The 23,116-nt window shown below is 60.3% G+C and overlaps 1 protein-coding gene across 1 annotated transcript in view; it reads left to right on the forward strand.

Moving 5' to 3' along the window:
• Nucleotides 1-20,734, forward strand: part of LRP1 (LDL receptor related protein 1) — an 86,724-nt gene extending 65,990 nt beyond the window's left edge. The window contains exons 45-89 of the mRNA XM_003926457.4: nt 169-294; nt 503-631; nt 915-1,034; nt 1,238-1,351; nt 1,705-1,854; nt 1,926-2,048; nt 2,312-2,428; nt 2,610-2,738; nt 2,992-3,114; nt 3,196-3,336; nt 3,419-3,609; nt 4,385-4,568; nt 4,712-4,797; nt 4,958-5,077; nt 5,569-5,756; nt 5,891-6,096; nt 6,898-7,086; nt 7,619-7,767; nt 8,180-8,273; nt 8,442-8,558; nt 8,777-8,896; nt 9,576-9,698; nt 9,856-9,981; nt 10,462-10,578; nt 11,223-11,329; nt 11,430-11,562; nt 12,386-12,505; nt 12,599-12,721; nt 13,079-13,219; nt 13,331-13,465; nt 13,538-13,657; nt 14,418-14,686; nt 15,549-15,727; nt 16,209-16,315; nt 16,585-16,701; nt 17,162-17,338; nt 17,500-17,640; nt 17,779-17,952; nt 18,182-18,343; nt 18,621-18,795; nt 18,927-19,028; nt 19,189-19,253; nt 19,365-19,455; nt 19,560-19,704; nt 19,857-20,734. Of these exons, the coding sequence (XP_003926506.3) occupies nt 169-294; nt 503-631; nt 915-1,034; nt 1,238-1,351; nt 1,705-1,854; nt 1,926-2,048; nt 2,312-2,428; nt 2,610-2,738; nt 2,992-3,114; nt 3,196-3,336; nt 3,419-3,609; nt 4,385-4,568; nt 4,712-4,797; nt 4,958-5,077; nt 5,569-5,756; nt 5,891-6,096; nt 6,898-7,086; nt 7,619-7,767; nt 8,180-8,273; nt 8,442-8,558; nt 8,777-8,896; nt 9,576-9,698; nt 9,856-9,981; nt 10,462-10,578; nt 11,223-11,329; nt 11,430-11,562; nt 12,386-12,505; nt 12,599-12,721; nt 13,079-13,219; nt 13,331-13,465; nt 13,538-13,657; nt 14,418-14,686; nt 15,549-15,727; nt 16,209-16,315; nt 16,585-16,701; nt 17,162-17,338; nt 17,500-17,640; nt 17,779-17,952; nt 18,182-18,343; nt 18,621-18,795; nt 18,927-19,028; nt 19,189-19,253; nt 19,365-19,455; nt 19,560-19,704; nt 19,857-19,997 (6,206 nt within the window). The 3' untranslated portion in view covers nt 19,998-20,734. The remainder of the gene's footprint in view (nt 1-168; nt 295-502; nt 632-914; nt 1,035-1,237; nt 1,352-1,704; nt 1,855-1,925; nt 2,049-2,311; nt 2,429-2,609; nt 2,739-2,991; nt 3,115-3,195; nt 3,337-3,418; nt 3,610-4,384; nt 4,569-4,711; nt 4,798-4,957; nt 5,078-5,568; nt 5,757-5,890; nt 6,097-6,897; nt 7,087-7,618; nt 7,768-8,179; nt 8,274-8,441; nt 8,559-8,776; nt 8,897-9,575; nt 9,699-9,855; nt 9,982-10,461; nt 10,579-11,222; nt 11,330-11,429; nt 11,563-12,385; nt 12,506-12,598; nt 12,722-13,078; nt 13,220-13,330; nt 13,466-13,537; nt 13,658-14,417; nt 14,687-15,548; nt 15,728-16,208; nt 16,316-16,584; nt 16,702-17,161; nt 17,339-17,499; nt 17,641-17,778; nt 17,953-18,181; nt 18,344-18,620; nt 18,796-18,926; nt 19,029-19,188; nt 19,254-19,364; nt 19,456-19,559; nt 19,705-19,856) is intronic.
• The last annotated feature ends 2,382 nt before the right edge of the window (nt 20,735-23,116 follow it).

Consider the following 23,116-nt stretch of genomic DNA (forward strand, 5'->3'; position numbering starts at 1 on the left):
CCTGCAGCAGCCATCCCCATGCCCTCCCCCCGGCTGCAAGTGCTGTGCCTGCCATGGCCATGTGGAGGCTTGGGAGCTCCGGGAAGTTGGTGAGTGGGTGGGCACGCTCTGGGTGCATGCACAGCAGAGAACACTCTGCAGCCCTGTGCCCGCCCTGTCTCTGCTCAGGTGAACTCTCTCCGTGCCGAATTAACAACGGTGGCTGCCAGGACCTGTGTCTGCTCACTCACCAGGGCCATGTCAACTGCTCGTGCCGAGGGGGCCGAATCCTCCAGGAGGACCTCACCTGCCGAGGTGAGAGAGGGAGGGAAGGGGAGGGGCTGGCAGGAAACCAGAGCACACACTGGGGATGGTGACCGTCTCCCCCACACGCCCCAGCAGAGCCCCATAAAGCCTTTTGCCAAGAAGAAGCTGATGATAACCTCAGCTCCTGGGGGGAAGAGGTGTGGGCACTGGGGCCCACAGCCCTGACTCAGAAAGCTCCCTCCACCTCCCTCCCCAGCGGTGAATTCCTCTTGCCGAGCACAAGATGAGTTTGAGTGTGCTAACGGCGAGTGCATCAACTTCAGCCTGACCTGCGACGGTGTCTCCCACTGCAAGGACAAGTCTGATGAGAAGCCGTCCTATTGCAGTAAGGAGATCCCTCCAGCCCCTGCCTCTTCCAGGCCCAGAGCCCAGGTCCTCCTCCCTCAGGCCCCTGGCCCTCCAGCTGCCGCCTCAGCCCCTGCAGGGTGGAGCAGGATCAGGACCCGGCTTCCTGACCATGAGTCTTGGGAGCTCATGGAAGGCAGAACCACTGTTAGCCTGGACGGGGCCTTTGGGTTGTGGGGAGGCGAGCTGGACATGTGTAGGACGTCAGCACCGCAGCCTCTTTCCTGCACGTGTGGCTGACACACGGCCTCCTCCACCTGCAGACTCCCGCCGCTGCAAGAAGACCTTCCGCCAGTGTAACAACGGCCGCTGTGTGTCCAACATGCTGTGGTGCAACGGGGCTGATGACTGTGGGGACGGCTCCGACGAGATCCCCTGCAACAGTGAGTGGGCGCACTGGCATAGCCCATCTGTCCCCCAGTTCCTGCCCACTCTCTCCCTGGCTGAGCTTTGTCCTTGGGCCCCATGGTGTCTAAGGTACTCTGTGACAGGCCAGGGCAGGTGCCGTGGGCCAAGAGCTCTGTCCTGCGTCCTCCTGGCCCCCAGAGAAAACTGGGCTGATGGTATGGGGCGGGCCCTGTTCTAGAGACAGCCTGCGGTGTGGGAGAGTTCCGCTGCCGGGACGGGACCTGCATCGGGAACTCCAGCCGCTGCAATCAGTTTGTGGACTGCGAGGATGCCTCAGATGAGATGAACTGCAGTAAGTGACGCCCTTTGCTGGCACCTCCCAGGCTCCTCCCCACCGCTTGCTGCGTCTCCTGCCTCAGGCCCTCCTGCACCTGCCCACGTTCCTTTCTGCCTTCCCTCAGCCCCCTGGCAGCCTCCATCTCCCTCAGGCCCTGTCCCCATCCCGCTCCTGCTCCCGGGCTCCCTTGGGGTTCCGAGAGGGGGCAGTGAGTAGACACGGTGCAGACAGCGCCCCGCTGGAAGGGCACCACTCAACTTTTGGAAACGCATGAAGGCGCCTTAGGGCTGGCAGCTTCCCCAGTGAGGGGGGGTGATGCCAGGGGTGGGGGGGAACCAGGTATCACCCTCACCCCTGCCCCCCACCAGGTGCCACCGACTGCAGCAGCTACTTCCGTTTGGGTGTGAAGGGCGTGCTCTTCCAGCCCTGCGAGCGGACCTCGCTCTGCTACGCACCCAGCTGGGTGTGCGACGGCGCCAACGACTGCGGGGACTACAGTGATGAGCGTGACTGCCCAGGTGGGCAGTGGCAGGTGTGTGGTGGGTGGTAGCCTGCGGTCAGCAGGGCCCTCACACCTGCCCCCCCCCAGGTGTGAAGCGCCCCAGATGCCCCCTGAATTACTTCGCCTGCCCCAGTGGGCGCTGCATCCCCATGAGCTGGACGTGTGACAAGGAGGATGACTGTGAACACGGCGAGGACGAGACCCACTGCAGTGAGTGACCACTCAGTGCTCCGAAAACCTACCGGGCCCCCTCTCCTAGGGCGAGGCCCCTTTGGAAAGGGCACCCAGGGCTTTCACCCCTGCCCCACACCCCACTTCTGGAGCAGAGATCTGGGGACTCTGCCTGTAGCTGCTGCTGACCCCCCACAGCAGGGTGCCATGGGCATCTCTTCCTGTCCTTCCCGTGGCATCGGCCTGCCCAGGTGGGTGTCCCCCGCCCTTCCCCATCTAACTATGGCTTCCGACTGCCCCAGACAAGTTCTGCTCAGAGGCCCAGTTTGAGTGCCAGAACCATCGCTGCATCTCCAAGCAGTGGCTGTGTGACGGCAGCGATGACTGTGGGGACGGCTCAGACGAGGCTGCTCACTGTGGTGAGGAAGCTGGGATTGGGCCGGGGGAGGCCCCCAGGGATGAACCCCACCCAACCCCACCCCACACACAGATACCCCTGCAGATGGTAGCACAGCAGCAAGTGCATGCCTCCTCTGCTGACCCTGTTCCGCCTGCTCTGCCCACTCCTAAGTCTCTCAGTGGCCCCCTCTCCCCCCACAGAAGGCAAGACGTGCGGCCCCTCCTCCTTCTCCTGCCCTGGCACCCATGTGTGCGTCCCCGAGCGCTGGCTCTGTGACGGTGATAAAGACTGTGCTGATGGCGCAGACGAGAGCATTGCAGCTGGCTGCTGTGAGTGGCAGGACGGAGGGGAGCGGGTGGACAGCAAATGGCTACAGTCTCGCTTTGCAGATGGGGACGCTGGGTGCAGGAGAGGAAATGCCTTGGCGGGGGTTGCGGGGGCAGAGCCATAGCTGCAGCCCAGGCGTCCAGACTCCCTGTCCAGTGCTCTGCCCACTCTACCCGGAGAACCACAGGAGGCCAGGTGGGGCAGTCGGCCGTTGGCCGGGCAGGACTGAAGGGCCATGTCCACCTCTGTCCACAGTGTACAACAGCACCTGTGACGACCGCGAGTTCATGTGCCAGAACCGCCAGTGCATCCCCAAGCACTTCGTGTGTGATCACGACCGTGACTGTGCAGATGGCTCCGACGAGTCCCCTGAGTGTGGTGAGCCCTCGGCAGGGGTGGGAGGGGCCCTGCCCTCCGCTGGGTCAGGGCATCAGCCTCACAGGTCCCTTCCTCCCCCAGAGTACCCGACCTGCGGCCCCAGCGAGTTCCGCTGTGCCAATGGCCGCTGTCTGAGCTCCCGCCAGTGGGAATGCGATGGCGAGAATGACTGCCACGACCAGAGCGACGAGGCTCCCAAGAACCCACACTGCACCAGCCCAGGTGGGCCCCAGACCTGGCTTCCCTCTGCCCGCTCCCCAGACTGCCTGGGACCCCACTGACTTGCCACCCCCACCCTCCGCAGAGCACAAGTGCAATGCCTCGTCACAGTTCCTGTGCAACAGCGGGCGCTGTGTGGCTGAGGCCCTGCTCTGCAATGGCCAGGATGACTGCGGCGACAGCTCGGACGAGCGTGGCTGCCACATCAATGAGTGTCTCAGCCGCAAGCTCAGTGGCTGCAGCCAGGACTGTGAGGACCTCAAGATCGGCTTCAAGGTATGCCCAGCCCTGGGGAGGAGCTTCCACACCCCAGACCCGCCAGAAACGCCTTTCTCTACTGCCTTATTCATTCATAAATCCCTTAGACATTGGGGATTCAGCAGTGAATGAGACAGAGACCTCCTTGGTTGGGGTCCACCTCTATCTGGCAGGTAGAGCCAGCAATTTGCTGACAGATGAGATATGGGGTGTGAGAGGAGTGAGGCACCAAGTAGGCAAGAGATACACAGGTCTGGAGTTCAAGGGAGAGGCCCAGGCTGCAGAGGGAAGCCTGGGAGTTATCACCATAGCGATGCTATTTGAATCTTTGAGTCTGCATATGATTCCCAAGGGAGCAGTGTAGGTGGAGAATAGAGGAGTCCAAAGTCTGAGCCCCGAGCTGAGCAACAGCCAGGAGCAGGGAGGTGAGGGGACCAGCAGAAGAGCCTGAGAAGGAGCAGCTGCTGAGGCAGGAGAACAGCCACGGGAAGAAAGCGTTTCCAGCTGGAGGGCATGTGCAGCTCTGTCAGATGACGCTTGGGGGCACACAGAGGAGGCCTGGACTGTGAACCCTGGGTGCAGAAACATCCGTCACTGTGTGGAAATGCGGCGGCCTCAGGCACCTGGTTCTGTGTGACTGAGGGCCAGACAGCCAGCTGGGTGGGCTCAGTACCCATGTGCTGCTGCTCCTGGCGAGGTTGGGCAGAGGGGATCCAGGTCTCTGAGCCAGGTCTGCAGGGTGGAAGGCTTGGACCCTGCCACACACCCAGCCCGAGGCTCACTGTGCCCGCAGTGCCGCTGCCGCCCTGGCTTCCGGCTGAAGGACGACGGCCGGACGTGTGCCGACGTGGACGAGTGCAGCACCACCTTCCCCTGTAGCCAGCGCTGCATCAACACCCATGGCAGCTATAAGTGTCTGTGTGTGGAGGGCTACGCACCCCGCGGCGGTGACCCCCACAGCTGCAAGGCTGTGACCGGTGAGATGTATGCTTGGAAGGCATGAGGTGACCCAGGCAGCTGCGGGCTGTGCGGGACTGCTCGAGCAGCAGAGCTCCAGACAGGCTGGAGACCGGGGCTGCTAGAATGTGCCAGGAGCTGAGGCGAGATTCTCTGTCTGCAGACGAAGAACCGTTTCTGATCTTCGCCAACCGGTACTACCTGCGCAAGCTCAACCTGGACGGCTCCAACTACACATTGCTTAAGCAGGTGCCAAACCCAGGCTCTCCTCCCTGGTGCTCCTCCCCCAGACCCAGCACAGTCTCCCTTACCAGTTTCCCCGCTTGTGTCCGGCCATCCCTCCCCGAAATGCAAGTGTGGCCCCTGCTGCCACAACGGACTTCTGCTGTCCCCGACTCTCCAAATCCAGGGCCTGAACAATGCCGTTGCCTTGGACTTTGACTACCGAGAGCAGATGATCTACTGGACGGATGTGACGACCCAGGGCAGCATGATCCGAAGGATGCACCTTAACGGGAGCAACGTGCAGGTGAGGCAGGCGGTCGTTGGCCACCAACACCAGGCCGCCCCAGCTGGCTCTGTTTTCAGATCATCTCCCCCCAACCCTTACCCAGCCAGACCGCTTCCTTCTCGCTCACTAGTCACTATGTGGCTGCTCGTTCTAGCTGCTCCCTCTCCTCCGGTCCCAGACAGCAAGGAATGGGAGATTTCTCTTACTCTTCCCCTTGCTGCTGGCCCCTTATCTCCCTCATTATCAGGAAGTTCCCCCTGAGGTCTGACCAAGCACTGTGGGGCTTGGGGTGTGTTCCCATTCACTTAGAGACCCCTCTCCTAGAGCCTCTGCTGATACCTACATAGTGTCATGCCCAGAACTGGGCATTTTACTTCCATGGTTCTCCCAACAGAGCTGGCAGAGGGCGCTCTACCCCATTTTACATGTGGGGAGGCTGAGCCTCACAGAGGCTTGCAGGTCCTCCCCAAGGTCACCCAAGGCTCTCCCTCCCCCGCCCCTTCCTGCAGGTCCTGCACCGTACAGGCCTCAGCAACCCCGATGGGCTGGCTGTGGACTGGGTGGGTGGCAACCTGTACTGGTGTGACAAAGGCCGGGACACCATCGAGGTGTCCAAGCTCAATGGGGCCTATCGGACGGTGCTGGTCAGCTCTGGCCTCCGTGAGCCCAGGGCTCTCGTGGTGGACGTGCAGAACGGGTATGTGGCTGAGGAGGGTTGGGGGAACCCCTGGAAGCACGTGGCACCCTCAGCATCCGAGTCCAGCCTCCATGCAGGCCACCAGTGGGACGGTTTACAGCATCTCCGGGAGCTCACTGCCTACCCACCGCCAGGTACCTGTACTGGACAGACTGGGGTGACCACTCACTGATCGGCCGAATTGGCATGGATGGGTCCAGCCGCAGCGTCATCGTGGACACCAAGATCACGTGGCCCAACGGCCTGACGCTGGACTATGTCACTGAGCGTATCTACTGGGCCGACGCCCGCGAGGACTACATCGAGTTTGCCAGCCTAGATGGCTCCAATCGCCATGTCGGTCAGTGCCCCAGTGAGGCTATCCAGACGCAGCACATTCGGTGGGGATTGGGATATGAAGTGACAGGGGATCAAGTTTTGGGGGCAAGAGTGGACATAAAAAGCAGAGGACAGGCCGGGCGCAGTGGCTCACATCTATAATCCCAAGACTTTGGGAGGCCGAGGCGGGTGGATCACCTGAGGTCAGGAGTTTAGGACCAGCTTGACCAACATGGAGATACCTCGTCTCTACTAAAACCTCAGCTACTCAGGAGGCTGAGGCAAGAGAACTGCATGAACCTGTGAGTTGGAGATTGCAGTGAGCCGAGATTGAAACGCTGCACTCCAGCCTGGGCAACAAGAGGGAAACTCTATCTCAAAAAAAAAAAACAAGCAGAGGACACGGTCTGAGGTCACCCTCACTGAGGCATGTGGTTCAGAGGACCTGAGGGGCTTCCCGGGCCTGGCCACCACCCGGCTCACATGGGAAGGAGGAGGAGAGCCCTTCGCTTGTATACACAGTTCTGGAGGAGAGGCCCCAAGAAGGGTGGGGTGGGAGGCCTGAGATTGGGGAGTGCAGCACTCCCCACTTCCCAAGGGGAACCCTGCACTGGCGGGTAGGAACTTGCCATGAGGCAGTCTGGGTTTGAACTCCAGGTCTGACACTTGTTAGTTGTGAGACCATGGGGGGCCCTTGAACCATCTGGAACTGGGGCTGATACCCACCTCTCAGGGTGGTGATAGGGCTTGAGGAGGTGGAGTGGGCTGGTACCCTGTCCGAGCTCGGGCTGACCAGTGCCGTGCCTGCCCCTTGGCCCTGCAGTGCTGAGCCAGGACATCCCGCACATCTTCGCACTGACCCTGTTTGAGGACTACGTCTACTGGACCGACTGGGAAACAAAGTCCATCAACCGAGCCCACAAGACCACCGGCACCAACAAAACGCTCCTCATCAGCACGCTGCACCGGCCCATGGACCTGCACGTCTTCCATGCCCTGCGCCAGCCGGACGGTGAGCGGGCAAGGGGTGGGAGCAAGCGAAGGGTCAGGGTCCCTGGGAGCTCCTGCTCACCCCTTCTCCAGCATCAACCACGCTCTCCTAGCCACACACTGGGAGACTCCAGGAGGGTCTAGACAGGGGATGGGCCGGCTCTCGAGAGCTTCAGCCCAGCCTGGATCCAGCCCTGAAGTCTGGCAGCAGCAAGGCCCTGAGGCCAGTCAAGTGGGGGTCTGGGTGCCGGCCTCCAGAAGCAAGGCAGGCCCTAAGGAGGGAAGCACAGAGGAGGTGGGGAGCCGGCCTACAGCCCTGGCCTGATCCTGGGACTTTGAAAGAATCCTCTCCTGTCTCTGGCTTCAGCTCCGTCCTAAAAGAGGCAGGGTTTAGACCCACCCACCTCTGTCCAGGATAGAGTAAATGAGGCAGCCATTGGAAAACTAGAAAATGTCACCAGAGAGTGCTGCCTTACTCTGCCTGTGGCTCCTGGCCCCGGAGCAGCCACAGACTGGGTCTCCCGGCCACTGTGTGACCACGTTTTCTCTGGCAGTGCCCAATCACCCCTGCAAGGTCAACAATGGTGGCTGCAGCAACCTGTGCCTGCTGTCCCCCGGGGGAGGCTACAAATGTGCCTGCCCCACCAACTTCTACCTGGGCAGCGACGGGCGCACCTGTGTGTCCAACTGCACGGCCAGCCAGGTGAGGCTGTCCCCCAGACCCCATCACCAGTGCCCACTCCCTGACCCCCAATCCTCCTTGGACCCCAACACCTGCTCTGTCCTAATGTCCTCATGCATCTGGTTTTCCCACGCTAACACCCCGACATTTCTTGCCTACCTCTTGTCTCCCCACAGCAATACTTTTACCCCCGTCACCTCACACAGACACCTCCACACCCTAACCTTGACCCTCCTCGCCATGCCCCGGTGCTGCCTTCCCCACTCTGCCCCACGCAGCCCCACGCCTGGCCTTCCTGCACTCGCCATAGCCCAACCGGCCCCGGAACACCCTGACCCCCACAACTTGTTTGAAACATCCAAGTCCCTCAAAACAAAGACTTCTAAGTTCCCCAGACCCCCACCAACCCCTCTTGCCCCCGCCTGCCCTCCAGTTTGTGTGCAAGAACGACAAGTGCATCCCCTTCTGGTGGAAGTGTGACACCGAGGATGACTGCGGGGACCACTCGGATGAGCCTCCCGACTGTCGTGAGTGCCTGCTGGGGTGACAGGAGGTTCCTCAGCTGTGTCGGGGGCGGCCTGGCTCCTGAGGCTTTAGATGGCCACCAGGAAGGCCGGGGCTGCAGCGCCCTGCAAGGGGACCTGGCGGCGCCCACCGCAGCTGCTCTGACGCTGAGCCTCCCCCTTCTCCGGCAGCCGAGTTCAAGTGCCGGCCGGGACAGTTCCAGTGCTCCACAGGCATCTGCACAAACCCGGCCTTCATCTGTGACGGCGACAATGACTGCCAGGACAACAGTGATGAGGCCAACTGCGGTAAAGTGCTGCCGGGCCACCCTCCCTCCTTCCCCAGCATCTTCCCCACCCCAGGATTTGGGGCTTTCAAGGTCAGGGATGTTGCAGCCCATGTCGGCTTGCTCTCCGGGCTGGATTCCTTCAGCTCAAGCCTGTGCCTTTCCCGCTGAGGGATGGGGGCCCTCTCCCTGCCCGTGAGTCCTCCCTTCACCACGAGTCACCCCCTTCTCCCCCCACAGACATCCACGTCTGCTTGCCCAGTCAGTTCAAGTGCACCAACACCAACCGCTGTATTCCCGGCATCTTCCGCTGCAACGGGCAGGACAACTGCGGAGACGGGGAGGATGAGAGGGACTGCCGTGAGTGCCGGAGGCGGTGGCTGGCGGGGATGAGGAGCAGCGTCAGGTGGGGGACGGTGGTGGGAGATGACACGGAAACAGGGCAGGCGGAATCTCCCCACAGCTTCGAGAGGCTCTCAAACAGCTTTAGTAGTTGGACCACACAAATTATATTGGGTGTAACTTGCTTTGCTCATAAAAATCATTGTGCATGATATAGAGATAGAGAAATTCAGAAAACAAAAAGCACCAAAAGGGGATAAACTGTTCTTCCGGGCCAGGCGCAGTGGCTCATGCCTGTTATCTCAACACTTTGGGAGGCTGAGGTAGGTGGACCACCTGAGGTCAGGAGTTTGAGACCAGCCTGAACAACATGGCAAAACTCCATCTCTCCTTAAAAAATACAAAATTAGCTGGGCGTGGTGGTGGGCGCCTGTAATCCCAACAACTAGGGAGGCTGAGGCAGGAGAATCGCTTGAACCTGGGAGGCGGAGGTTGCAGTGAGCCAGGATTGCACCATTGCACCCCAGCCTGGGCGACAAGAGTGGAACTCTGTCTCAAAAAAAAAAAAAAAATTGTTCTTTGCTCCCAAGAAGTTGCTGTCAGGACCAAGGCCAGAGCTTGGGAGAGAAAGTAGATGGTGATCCTGAACTGGGTGGTGGGTGTAAGGGAGGGCCCTCATTCTCTCGCTGCCCCACAGCCGAGGTGACCTGCGCCCCCAACCAGTTCCAGTGCTCCATTACCAAACGCTGCATCCCCCGGGTCTGGGTCTGCGACCGGGACAATGACTGTGTGGATGGCAGTGACGAGCCCGCCAACTGCAGTGAGTTGCCTGGCCTGGAGCCCAGCTCCCTCCCGTGTCTGCTGCTCCCACCGCCCTGACAAGCGACCCCCTCAGTGGCCGCTCACACGCCCTCTCCACCCTCCTGGCACACTCCTGGAAGGAGCCTCATCCTCACCCTGTGCCCACCCGCTTGCAGCCCAGATGACCTGTGGTGTGGATGAGTTCCGATGCAAGGACTCGGGCCGCTGCATCCCGGCGCGCTGGAAGTGTGACGGAGAGGATGACTGTGGGGATGGCTCGGATGAGCCCAAGGAAGAGTGTGGTGAGCAGAGACCCCACTCCAGGAGGAAGGTGGTCTACCTGGGTGGGAGGCATGGCACCCCAGCAGATGGAGGGCTGGGGGCCGCTACTGACTCGTCAGCGTGGCTCTGGTGCCAAGCATCCTGGGGCTGGGAAGGAAAGTCTGGCTGGAGCTCACTTCCCCACATCCCTCTGTGCCCTGTGCCTCCCAGTTTCCCTGCCCACACCTCACCAGCATATACTTGTGCAGAGTTTTCCCTGCCCACCCTATGGGATCCATTCATCTCCTCCCCAAAGCAGCTGCCCATGCACCCCCATGTCTCCTGTCCTCAGACCTCCTTGTAGACCCCACATCTCAAAACACCAGCTGGGTTCCCCGAGGCTGACCCTTCCCAAGCTGAGATACCCACCCTCCCCGCTGGGCCAGGCTGACTACGCCTGGCTGGACCCTAGTGTCTGCCCCAGCCCTGTCCCTGACTGCCCTGACACTTGCCTCCTCCAGATGAGCGCACCTGCGAGCCGTACCAGTTCCGCTGCAAGAACAACCGCTGCGTGCCCGGCCGCTGGCAGTGTGACTACGACAACGACTGTGGTGACAACTCCGACGAGGAGAGCTGCAGTACGTCCCCACCTGCCCAGCCCGAGAGAACTCCTCCCAGGCCTGGCCCTTGCCACACCACCCTCCTGCCACAGGCCGAGCCAGAGCTGGCGGCCACCTCCCAGGGCAGGGGCAGGAGCCACCCTCCTCACCCACCCCACTTCATGTCGTGTATTTGAGTTTGTGTCATTTCACCTCATCTCATGTTTCTCTCCATTTTCACACTGTCCTCTCGGGGTTGCAGAGGTAGGTGTCTCTGATGTGCCCGTGTTCCCACCACACCCCCACCTCTGCCCCAGAGCCCCCTGTCTCTGTGCCGTGCCTCTCCCCATCATCCTTGATCGGCCTCTCCCCAAACCCTGGTGCTTGTCTTAGTGGTCTTGCCTCTCCCTCCCCTCCCCAAATACAGTCTGTCCTGAGAGCAAGGCCAGGCACCTGTGCCCTCTCTGGTGTCTGTCTCATGGGGTGAGTGTGAGCACCCTCTGTGCCCAGCTGTTCCACAGGGGCAGCCAGTGGGCTCTGCCAGGCCTGGCTCAGCCTCTGGGTCAGTCAACTGCGGACTTCAGAGGCATGGGGATGGGCCTTGGGCTGGGAACTGTGGCACTGCTGAGGCCTGGAGTCCTTGTGCCCACCCTCCTGGGCCTGTCTCCCCCTGTCCTTCCTAGCCCCGAGACCCTGCTCCGAGAGTGAGTTCTCCTGTGCCAACGGCCGCTGCATTGCGGGGCGCTGGAAATGCGATGGGGACCATGACTGCGCAGATGGCTCAGACGAGGTGGGCGCAGAGATGAGAAGGAGGGAGGGGGCCTCAGAGGCGTTCCGGCAGGGCTCAGGGGTGTCGAGAGCTGACCGGCTGCCTGCACCTATGCCCACAGAAAGACTGCACCCCCCGCTGTGACATGGACCAGTTCCAGTGCAAAAGCGGCCACTGCATCCCGCTGCGCTGGCGCTGTGACGCGGACGCCGACTGCATGGATGGCAGCGACGAGGAGGCCTGCAGCACTGGTGGTGCGCCCCTGGCTTGCTCTCCCTGGGTCCTCTCTCTGCTGCCCGCCCTGTCACATGGCCCAGTCATTCACTTGTTCTTTCTTTTCTATATTCATTTTTCATGCAACAAATACTCATAGAGCGTTTACCACATGCCAGGCATGGTCATAGGTGTTAGGGACGTAGCAGTAAACAAGACACAGGGTCCTGCAGACACAGTTTTGTGCAGGTTGTGCCCAGCTCAATGCCATGTGGTCTAGGGGACCAGTTGAGCTGAAATCCAGCAAACCCTGAGGGCTGCGCTTGTCTAGGCCCCACCCCACAAGTCTCTCCGAGACAGTCTGCTGCCCCAGGAAGAAAAGCCCTACCCATTTTCCCTTCCTGGGACAGTGAGACAGTGCCTGTCCCTGGCTGACCTACCTGGCCTTGGCAGCCAGAGGAGGCAGGTGAAGCCCAGGGTGAGAGAAGACTCGAGCTTACAGCAGAAATCCCAACTGTGCGGGCAGATGTCCTGGCTCTACAGGGGTGGGAACCTGGTCTCCCACTCCCAGCCCAGTGCTGTTCCCTATCCCCGCTGTGGAACTACACAGCCCAGTGCCCTGGCACGTACCAGAGAAGGATTGCCCTCTGAGTCCCTCTGGACACCCCCCAAAAATGGCCTCTTCTCCCTTAACACCAGAGGAAGCAGTTTTGCCCCACCAAGTAGAAAATTAAGAGACCTGGCTCCAGTTTGGCTGTGCCACTGCTTGCCTGGTGACCCCTATGAGCCTGGAGCCCCCACCTGTGGAGAGAGCATCTGGGTGGGCTCATGGCTCATCCTCGCTCTCGGCTTCCCCGGCTCCAGTGCGGACCTGCCCCCTGGACGAGTTCCAGTGCAACAACACCTTGTGCAAGCTGCTGGCCTGGAAGTGCGACGGCGAGGACGACTGCGGGGACAACTCCGATGAGAACCCCGAGGAGTGTGGTGAGATTTGGGGCGGGGCTCCCTGGCTCCCCTGTGTCCAGCAGCCACCCCACCAAGACTGACTGTGGCTCTGTGTCCCCCTGGCTGCCACAGCCCGGTTCGTGTGCCCTCCCAACCGGCCCTTCCGTTGCAAGAATGACCGTGTCTGTCTGTGGATTGGGCGCCAATGCGACGGCACAGACAACTGTGGGGATGGGACGGATGAAGAGGACTGTGGTGAGCAGGGGGCCGACGGGAAGCCTGGGGGGCGCTGGCGGTGGGCTGGGGACGCAAATGTGGGCTTCGTAGGAGCTGCGTCGGGGTTAGGATTAACCAGGAGGACTTGCCCAGGAAGGGGAGGAGCCATTGCTGGGATCTTGGGGGCTCTTTGTTGGGACAGAGGAGCCCCTGGGGGAGGCTTCAGGAGCTGCCTGATGCCCCAGGTCTCAGGTGGGGCTGGGAACCCGAACATTTGACCTGCTCCCCCTGCAAGCCTTGTCAATTAGGAATTGGGAGCCCCTGGTATCTATGGGGTCACTGTGGGAGGAAGGGCAGGGGTGAATACTCAGGGCCTAAAGCCTCCCCCCTCCTCAGAGCCCCCGACGGCCCAGACCACCCACTGCAAAGACAAGAAGGAGTTTTTGTGCCGGAACCAGCGCTGCCTCTCCTCCTCCCTACGCTGCAACTTGTTTGACGACTGCGGGGACGGCTCCGATGAGGAGGACTGCAACATCGGTGAGGCCCAGAAGCAGACGGCGCACCCACAGGGAGGGGAGCGGCGGGGGCGATCTGAGCCCCGGCCTGGGGTGGCTGGGGCAGGGGGCATCCACTCTCTGTCCCCCACAGACCCCAAGCTGACCAGCTGTACCACCAACGCCAGCATCTGTGGGGACGAGGCGCGCTGTGTGCGCACCGAGAAAGCAGCCTACTGTGCCTGCCGCTCAGGCTTCCACACCGTGCCCGGCCAGCCCGGATGCCAAGGTAGGAAAACGGAGCGGAATGGGGACGGACACACCAGCCATGGACCCTCATGACCTTCCCTGTAACCCCCAGACATCAACGAGTGCCTGCGCTTCGGCACCTGCTCTCAGCTCTGCAACAACACCAAGGGTGGCCACCTCTGCAGCTGCGCTCGGAACTTCATGAAGACGCACAACACCTGCAAGGCTGAAGGTGCTGCTGCCGCCGGAGGGCAGAAAGTCTCGGGGAGCGGGGGGATAGGCGGCCGGGATAGCAAACGGGGCCGACTTGCAGTGGAATATCTTCCTGCGGACACCTTGCCCAGACAGGAAGCTCCAGACTCCTAGGTGCTCCTGCCTGGGCACAGGGCTGGCCTGAGCAGAGGGGGCATGTCCTGGGGCCAGCTCACTGAAGGAGTCTGGTGTGCAGCAGTGCTCTGAATTACACACACCTCCTCAGCCACCACCCCCGGGACAAGAGCACACTCAGACATGCATTGCACACTCACAAACATGGGGCCTCACCTGCACATTCCCCACACGCTTTGACACCCACCTGTGCCTTGTGCTTACCTGTGCACATTCACACACACCCCTGCACACACATACCATACACGCACACTCCCACCATGCACACCCACACACTCCATGCCAAGCACACACACCCCACGTGCCTACACACCCTCGAGCATGTGCCAGGCAGTTTGTAGCAGAGAGCATGGTGATGCCATCCAGAGGCTGTTTTCTGGCTGAAAGGAGCAGGTTGCAGGAGATCAGCTCAGGGGAGGAGAGGAGGAGGTCCAGAGGTGTGGCTGGGGAGCCTGCAACCCCAAGCAGGGAGAGTAAACAGCAGCTTCTGGCCGGAGCAGATGGTTCCACCAGGAGAGAGGACACCGCTCGTATGAAAGGAGCTGAGCTGGGTGCAGTGCCCATCTCCATCCCACAGCCCCAGCCCTGGCCTCTTGTTCTTCCAGGCTCTGAGTACCAGGTCCTGTACATCGCCGATGACAATGAGATCCGCAGCCTTTTCCCCGGGCACCCCCATTCAGCTTACGAGCAGGCGTTCCAGGGTGACGAGAGTGTCCGCATTGATGCCATGGATGTCCATGTGAAGGCTGGCCGCGTCTATTGGACCAACTGGCACACAGGCACCATCTCCTACCGCAGCCTGCCACCTGCTGCACCTCCTACCACTTCCAACCGCCACCGGCGACAGATTGACCGGGGTGTCACCCACCTCAACGTGAGTGCCCAACCTGTTGCGGTTGGAGTGGAAGCACCCCATAGAGCACGCGGTTCAGAGCAGGATTTGAAAAGGGCAGTGCTGGCTGGGCAAGGTGGCTCACACCTCTAATCCCAGTCTGGATCGAGACCAGCCAGGCAACATGGTGAAACCCCGTCTGTACTAAAAATACGAAAATTAGGCAGGCTTTTCCAGGAGTGTGTAGAAAGAAGAAAAAAAAAATTAGCCAGGCATGGTGGCAGGTACCTGTAATCCCAGATACTTGGGAGGCTGAGGCAGGAGAATTCCTTGAACCTGGGAGGTGGAGGTTGCGGTGAGCCAAGATCTCACCATTGCACTCCAGCCTGGGTGATAGAGAGAAACACCATCACAAAAAAAAAAAAGAAAGAAAGAAATAAAGAAAGGAAAGGGTTGTCGGTGCGAGGGGCAAAGGGTGAGAGTGGGGCAGGGCAGTCTCAGGATTGTGTTCCAGGCATGGCCGGTGGGAAGACAGAGCAGTGGGAATGGTCAGCAGCTGGCTCTACTGCAGGCAGCCAGTCCCCCGGCACTGGTCCCCTATCATTGCCACCACCCACCATATACGTGTTAGCCAACTCATTGAACGTCTTTCGGTGTCACTTTATCAATAAAATCAGGTGATCATTGCGATTGTTCAGGCTTAGGGAGAGCTCACCAGCCACTTGTGAGAGCTGCAGGTCTGCACATAAGCTCCGTGCTCTATGCCAGTTGAATCTCTTTAAAGCCAGGGAACCGGCTGTGAGCCTGGGCTGATGTTCCAGCAGGGACAGGCTGGCAGAGTGGTATTGGGGGATAATGTTGGGAAGACAAAGCAGTGGTCCCTGAACCTGTGGCTTCCATTCAGATTTCAGGGCTGAAGATGCCCAGAGGCATTGCCATCGACTGGGTGGCCGGGAACGTGTATTGGACCGACTCGGGCCGAGATGTGATCGAAGTGGCACAGATGAAGGGCGAGAACCGCAAGACGCTCATCTCGGGCATGATTGACGAGCCCCATGCCATTGTGGTGGACCCACTGAGGGGGTGGGCAAGGGCCCTGGGGGGAGGCCTCTGGGCTGGTGGTAGGAAGCCACTGGGACAGAGTTGGGGGCTACACCCACAGGTGTGCCCTTCCCTCCCAGGCCAGCCTGAGGACAGAGTCCTTCTCAGGCCCTTGGGCCTTCTTGGCCGCCCTTCCCTGGCCCTCCCTGTGCTGCTTCTGCCTGAGGTCCCCAGCTAGGCCTGCTCAGGCCAGGACCTGATCTCTGCTTGGCTGGTTGTCATAAGCAGCCTCACTCTGCCCCGGGAACAGCTCTGCCAGCATCTGTGGCTCTGAATGAGCACAATGTGGCTTTACAGGAAAAGCCCCTCAACCTGCTGGAATGCAGATTCCCTCCTGCTTCTCTGTAGGAGGACGAACGCCCTCCTCCCAGTTCCCAGCAGTCCCTGTACCCAAACCAGCAAGCTGGTGTCCTGCCTGGGCCTGCCTCCGGCCTGCCCACACTCACCCCTTCTCCCTCCCCAGCACCATGTACTGGTCAGACTGGGGCAACCACCCCAAGATCGAGACGGCAGCGATGGATGGAACCCTCCGGGAGACACTGGTGCAGGACAACATTCAGTGGCCCACAGGTTCGTGGGGACAGAGTGTGGGAGGGGCAGGGGCGTGGAGGGGCCCAGCTCGCAGAGCCCAGCTGCTGCTGAAGTCACACAAAATCGAGGGACAGGATGGGGCTTGGACTGGGACGGGCGGATAGGCTGTAGAGGCTTTTCCCGGAAGAGGCGACTGTGAGTGGCGTGTGAACAGGGTGGAGCTGTCCCAGGCATAGAGGCAGTTCTGCTTTCCATCCCCAGCCTGGGGACGGGAGGTCAAGCCCTCACAGTGCTCTCTGCCTACCCAGGCCTGGCTGTGGATTATCACAATGAGCGGCTGTACTGGGCAGATGCCAAGCTTTCAGTCATCGGCAGCATCCGGCTCAATGGCACGGACCCCATTGTGGCTGCTGACAGCAAACGAGGTCAGAGCCCGGCAGCAGCCTGTCCCCAGCCCTGCCATCCTCCTCCCAAGCCAAAGGCCCCATTTCAATGCCTCCCATCCTTTGTCACTGACCCCAGCAATGCTGTAGTACCTTCCAGGCCTCTCCAGCTGGGCTCCCCCTGAGTCAGGCCTGAGGCCCACCCTGACCCTCTGGCCTGATTGTCCACTCATTGGTTGGGTTGCACGGAGGCAGCATAGGTACATTAGGAACTTAACAAATGAGAGGAGAAGGAACAGAAGTCAGCAGTGACCCCAGAAGTCTGGGGGTGATGGGACCTTTTGCCAGTGGTAGCCATAGGAGGAACAGGTGCAGGGAGGGGAATTTGGTCTGGATGTGTTGAGTTTGAGGTGTCTGGGAGCCACGGGTGCCAGCATCATGGACAGCATGGCCAGGGCCTGAGTGACCTTTGGGTCCCCTCTGACTCCACCTCCTCCCCCAGGCCTAAGTCACCCCTTCAGCATCGACGTCTTTGAGGATTACATCTATGGTGTCACCTACATCAATAATCGTGTCTTCAAGATCCATAAGTTTGGCCATAGCCCCTTGGTCAACCTGACGGGGGCCCTGAGCCATGCCTCTGACGTGGTCCTGTACCATCAGCACAAGCAGCCCGAAGGTGGGGGTGGAGAGAGAGCCTGAGCTGGGGAAGGGGAGGCCTGTGGGCATTGAGTCTCCAAGCTGTGGCCTTGGAACCTGGTGGGGAGAGGTCATCCTGGGCTCACAGGCCTCAGAGAAGGGTCCTGCTCAGCATCCTTCCCAACCCACCCATACCTGCAGTGACCAACCCATGTGACCGCAAGAAATGCGAGTGGCTCTGCCTGCTGAGCCCCAGTGGACCTGTCTGCACCTGTCCCAATGGGAAGCGGCTGGACAACGGCACGTGCGTGCCTGTGCCCTCTCCAACACCACCCCCAGATGGTACGTTCATGCCCTCCCAGTCCCCAGCCGTGCCTCAGGACCCTCTCCTTCCTGTGGCGCCTGACTTCTCCTGACCTTGTTGCCCATCCCTCCCCTCCTACTCCCCTGGCTCTGCCGCCTGACTGGCCCATCCTGCAGCTTCCCGGCCTGGAACCTGTAACCTGCAGTGTTTCAACGGCGGCAGCTGTTTCCTCAATGCACGGAGGCAGCCCAAGTGCCGCTGCCAGCCCCGCTACACAGGTGACAAGTGTGAATTGGACCAATGCTGGGAGCACTGTCGCAATGGGGGCACCTGCGCTGCCTCCCCCTCTGGTATGCCCCCTCATGTCGCTAAGCCTGCTCCTTGCCCCTGAGCCCCAGCCCCACCACCCGCTGCCCCACTTCAGGCAGATGCCCAGCCCCTGCCTTGCCTCCAGCCTCCTCTCCACCACCCAGCGTCCACTCTGGTCTCTGCCTCCCGCCCGGGTCCAGTCCATTCTTCTGCTGTGGGGCCAGGTGGTCCCGAGGGCCACAGTCCCACTCACACATCTTCTCCCACCAGGCATGCCCACGTGCCGGTGCCCCACGGGCTTCACGGGCCCCAAATGCACCCAGCAGGTGTGTGCGGGCTACTGTGCCAACAACAGCACCTGCACCGTCAACCAGGGCAACCAGCCCCAGTGCCGATGCCTACCTGGCTTCCTGGGCGATCGCTGCCAGTTCCGTGAGTGAGCCATCCCTGGGCCTCAAGGCAGGCGGGAGGGTGACGGAGGACCCCAGGGCATGGGGTAATGGTCCACCTGTGCCTGGGACCCACAGGGGCCAGTTCAGGAAGGGAGGCCTTTTGTAGCTGAGCCAGGCCCAGGTGGCTGGCGCTTCCCCACAAAGATGCAGTGCACCCCCAGCACCAGGATTATCCAGACAGAAAAGCTGTGCTCAGCGTATGGAGAACCCGCATGAGGGTGGGGTTTGAGGCACTTCCTCTCCCTCCCCAACCACAGGGCAGTGCTCTGGCTACTGTGAGAACTCTGGCACCTGCCAGATGGCCGCTGATGGCTCCCGACAATGCCGCTGCACTGCCTACTTCGAGGGGCCGAGGTGTGAGGTGGACAAGTGCAGCCGCTGTCTCGAAGGAGCCTGTGTGGTCAACAAGCAGAGTGGTGATGTCACCTGCAAGTGAGTGGGGCCCTCTTCCACAGCTCCGCCCCACCCAGCCCCTGCCCTGTCCCAGCCCTGCCCAGCCCTTCCTCAGCATCCCACACACACCTCTGCCAGCCCCAGCCCCAGCCTCTGATTTCTTCCTACAGCTGCACAGACGGCCGGGTGGCCCCCAGCTGTCTCACCTGCGTTGGCCACTGCAGCAATGGCGGCTCCTGCACCATGAACAGCAAAATGATGCCTGAGTGCCAGTGAGTTGGACCTGGGCTTCACCCAGGCATAGAGCATCCCTCCCTTCCCCAGATCTGAGCAGGACTGCCGGGCCTCAGCGCCCACCCTCCACACCCTGTCTCCCTGGCAGCAGTGGCTATGGAGGTTATGCCTACTCAGCCGTATCCCTCCTTTCTGCAGGTGCCCGCCCCACATGACAGGGCCCCGGTGTGAGGAGCATGTCTTCAGCCAGCAGCAGCCAGGACGTAGGTGGCAGGGGTGGGGCAGGCAGGGCTGCCGGGACCTAGAGCAGGGGGACCATGTGCCGCCTGCTTCCCTGAGCCTTGGTAACTCAGTGTCCCACCTCTTCCCTCCAGATATGGCCTCCATTCTCATCCCTCTGCTGTTGCTGCTGCTGCTGCTTCTGGTGGCCGGAGTGGTATTCTGGTATAAGCGGCGAATCCAAGGGTGAGTCACAGGGAGTCTGGAACATTCTGGCCATTATTTTGCCATCCTATAATAATGCCACCCCCCAATAATCTCTGTCTCCTTATCCTCCTGCCTCTTCTCAGGGCCAAGGGCTTCCAACACCAGCGGATGACCAACGGGGCCATGAACGTGGAGATTGGGAACCCCACCTACAAGATGTACGAGGGCGGAGAGCCTGATGACGTGGGAGGCCTCCTGGATGCCGACTTTGCCCTGGACCCTGACAAGGTGGGCTGGGAGGCGGGCAGGGTGGAGGGCCATGAGGCTGTGGGTGGCCTAATCAAAGGTGTTGGGTTAGGTGAGGGGGCGGAGGAGGGGGTGAGGTGACCTGGGCCACAGGCCCAGCCGCTGAGCCCCACCTGAACCCTGTCACCCTGCAGCCCACCAACTTCACCAACCCCGTGTATGCCACACTCTACATGGGCGGCCACGGCAGTCGCCACTCCTTGGCCAGCACGGATGAGAAGCGAGAACTCCTGGGCCGGGGCCCTGAGGACGAGATAGGGGACCCCTTGGCATAGGGCCCTGCCCCATCGGACTCCCCCCAGAGAGCCTCCTGCCCCCACCAGAGAAGTCCTTCAGCGAGCCCCTCCCCAGCCAGCCCCTCCCGGCCCCGCCGGATGTATAAATGTAAAAATGAAGGAATTACGTTTTATATGTGAGCGAGCAAGCCAGCAAGCGAGCACAGTATTAATTCTCCATCCCCTCCCTGCCTGCTCCTCGGCACCCCCATCCGGCCTTCAGGGAGGCAGGCAGGGAGGGCGTGGGGCTGCACTTCTACCCTCGCACCAGAGCGCACCCCACTGGGAGAGCTGGGGCTGCTGACCCCTCCCTGTATCAGACACTTTGCCAAGGCTCTCCCCTCCTGCTTACCCGCTCCCACAGCTCCCGGAGGGCGAATTCTGGGGAGAGTTCTTTGCTGCCCCTGTCTGGAAGCTGTGGCTCTGGCTGAGGTGGGCAGGAAAGGATGGAGTGTTTCAGTTCTTGGGGAAGGCCACCCCAAACCCCAGCCCTGACTCCAGGGGCCCCTATGAGATGGCCATGCTCGGTCCCCCTCTCAGACAGGCCCTCCCCATCTCCAGGGCCCCCACGGAGGTTCCCAGGGCTGGAGACTTCCTCTGGTAAACATTCCGCCAACCTCCCCTCTCCTGGGGATGCCAAGGAGGTGGGCCACACTGAGGAAGGGCAAGCGGGCAGCCCCGTTTTGGGGACGTGAACGTTTTAATAATTTTTGCTGAATTCCTTTACAACTAAATAACACAGATATTGTTATAAATAAAATTGTAAAAAAAAAAAAAAAAAAAAAAAGCCAAAAAAAAAAAAAAGAAAAAAAAAAAAGCCACTGGTGTCTGCCTGTGTGTGAGAGACTTGAGAGACGCTGGGAGCTGGGGCTGCACTTGCCTGCTTTGGCCACCAGAGGGCGACCTGCTCCGTGCTGGAGGCAGACGAGCCAGTTTTCAGTGCCCTTCCCTCTCCATCTTGCTGTGCCCGGGAAGCGGGTGGCACTGGACTTGACAAGGAAGATCTGCTTCTCCTGGCTGTGTGACCTTCAGCCGTGAATTCACGTCTCCGGATCGTGTGATCCTTCTGGCTCTAGGACACTAACTCAGATCTGTTTCTCTGCATTCACTTCTACTGGACACCACCCCCCTACCCAAAATGATCTCCCACAGTGAGAAGCTCCACTATAAGAAGTGAATACATTGAGGCTGCGAAGGCTTTCCTATCCTTCAGGGTGCTCCCATGCGATTCTCTCTGCCTGCATTTGCTCTTGAAGCACTGACATTTGTGGAGACGAATGAATCAGATGTGAAGTAAGATGCTGCATTCCAGAGCCGGGGGTCTTCTGGGGTGAAGGAGAGCTGGGAAGACCAGCTTGCCGGGCCCTTGGCAGCTCCAGCTCACCAATCTTTTTAGCCATTCCAGGAGGAAAAAACTGCCAATCAAAGGTATCCAGGTCCATTTCAACCCCTGCCTAGAGGTACTTCTTGCAGAAGGTTGCAGTTTTTTGTTTGTTTTGTTTGAGGTAGTCTTACTCTGTCACCAGGCTGGAGTGCAGTGCCGTGATCTCCACTCACTGCAACCTCCACCTCCCGGTTCAAGCAATTCTCCTGCCTTAGCCTCTTGAGTAGCTGGGATTACAGGCATGTGCCACCATGCCTGGCTAATTTTTGTATTTTTAGTAGAGACGGGATTTCACCATGTTGGTCAGGCTGGTCTTGAACTGACGTGATTCACTCGCCTTGTGAGTGAATGCCGAGATTACAGGCATGAGCCACTGCATCTAGCCTGGCTGCACAGTTTTACACTGCCCTGGACTGAGAGAGGGTTAGAGCCCCAGGACAGCAAATATGAGCTCAGGGAGGGTGGCCACAAATGCCTGAAGACCCCTTACCCAACTCCCAACGGGGAACACTGCCTTTCATTCCCCCTCCCTCACTGGTTCAACTCCAGGAGATTCCTCCTGGGCGTCCTTCTGCCTTGGGGAAGCTACAAGTCTAGGCACCTGTGGAAACAAGAGCCCTCCCCTTCCCTCAGCCTTGAGATGCCCTCTCCAACTTCATCCTCCAAGCCAACTCTGAGATCCCTGCCTTCTCAAGAGCCCTGGATGGGCAACTCTGCGTGGAAACAGAATCCTTGGTTGCCGGGTGGGAGGTCTGTGTCCCTATCTGGCCACCAGGTGGTGTCCGTACTCCTGCAGCACTGCCTATCTTGAAGCCCCACACGCCCCCGCCTCAGCACCCATGCACCTGCGAGGGGACCCCTGCCCAGCCTCTCTCAATTCCTTCCCTCTGGCTATTTTGCCACACCCCTTTACCCTCTGCCAGCTGGCTCCCCTCCACGCCAGTGCCTGCCCACTCCCCACCACCACCAGCCCCTCCTCTGCCAGCCACGAATCTGCCCCCCCTCCCCCACCACTGATTCTCTGTCATCTCAAGATCCTGGACAGATCGACAAGGGCCCCCACTGCAGCTTGAAAGGCACTCCCCTCAGTGAGCAGCCCCCCTCCGCCTGCCCGTCAGAATTCACTAGAAGAGGGTCCACCAGGAGGCAGTCCCTCTAACTCGTCACTAGGGAGGCAGGTGGGAAGCCCTCACCTCAACCTGAGAGATGAGAAGAACCAGGGACAGAGGCCCAGAAGTGGAGAGACAGAGGGACAGAGGCAAAGACCCAGAGACAGGGCGAGTAGTGTGCGTGTGTGTGTGCACTCGTGTTTGTGCAAGTGCACGCATATATGTGTAACTGGAGAGAGAACGGGTGGCCTGAGACTGTAGCTTAAGGAGGAGAGATTCAGTGGGTTGGGCCCCAGAAGACCAGGACCCTGGTAATGGGCTTCTGTCCTGGACAGCCTAGCCCTGGGTGTGCCCACTGCTCCCAGCCGCTACTGAAGCAGAACCCGTGCTTGGAACCTGGGCTCAGGGTTCTGGCTCCAACCTTCTGGACTTGAGCCTGGACACTCCTGCCCCTTTCTGCCTCTCTCCTCTCTGGCCCCCGCCCCGGCACCCAGGTTCCTGCCTCCTGGCTTCTGCCTATCTCCCTGGGTGTCTCCGCGTGTGCCTCATCCTCTCAGCACCCTGTCCTTTCCCTGACTCGTGCATGTGGCTGTCACATCCCATATCTGTCTGTCCATTTCTTTGTA

This window comes from Saimiri boliviensis, chromosome 7 (genome assembly GCF_048565385.1).
Source record: "Saimiri boliviensis isolate mSaiBol1 chromosome 7, mSaiBol1.pri, whole genome shotgun sequence".
Taxonomy (NCBI): domain Eukaryota; kingdom Metazoa; phylum Chordata; class Mammalia; order Primates; family Cebidae; genus Saimiri; species Saimiri boliviensis.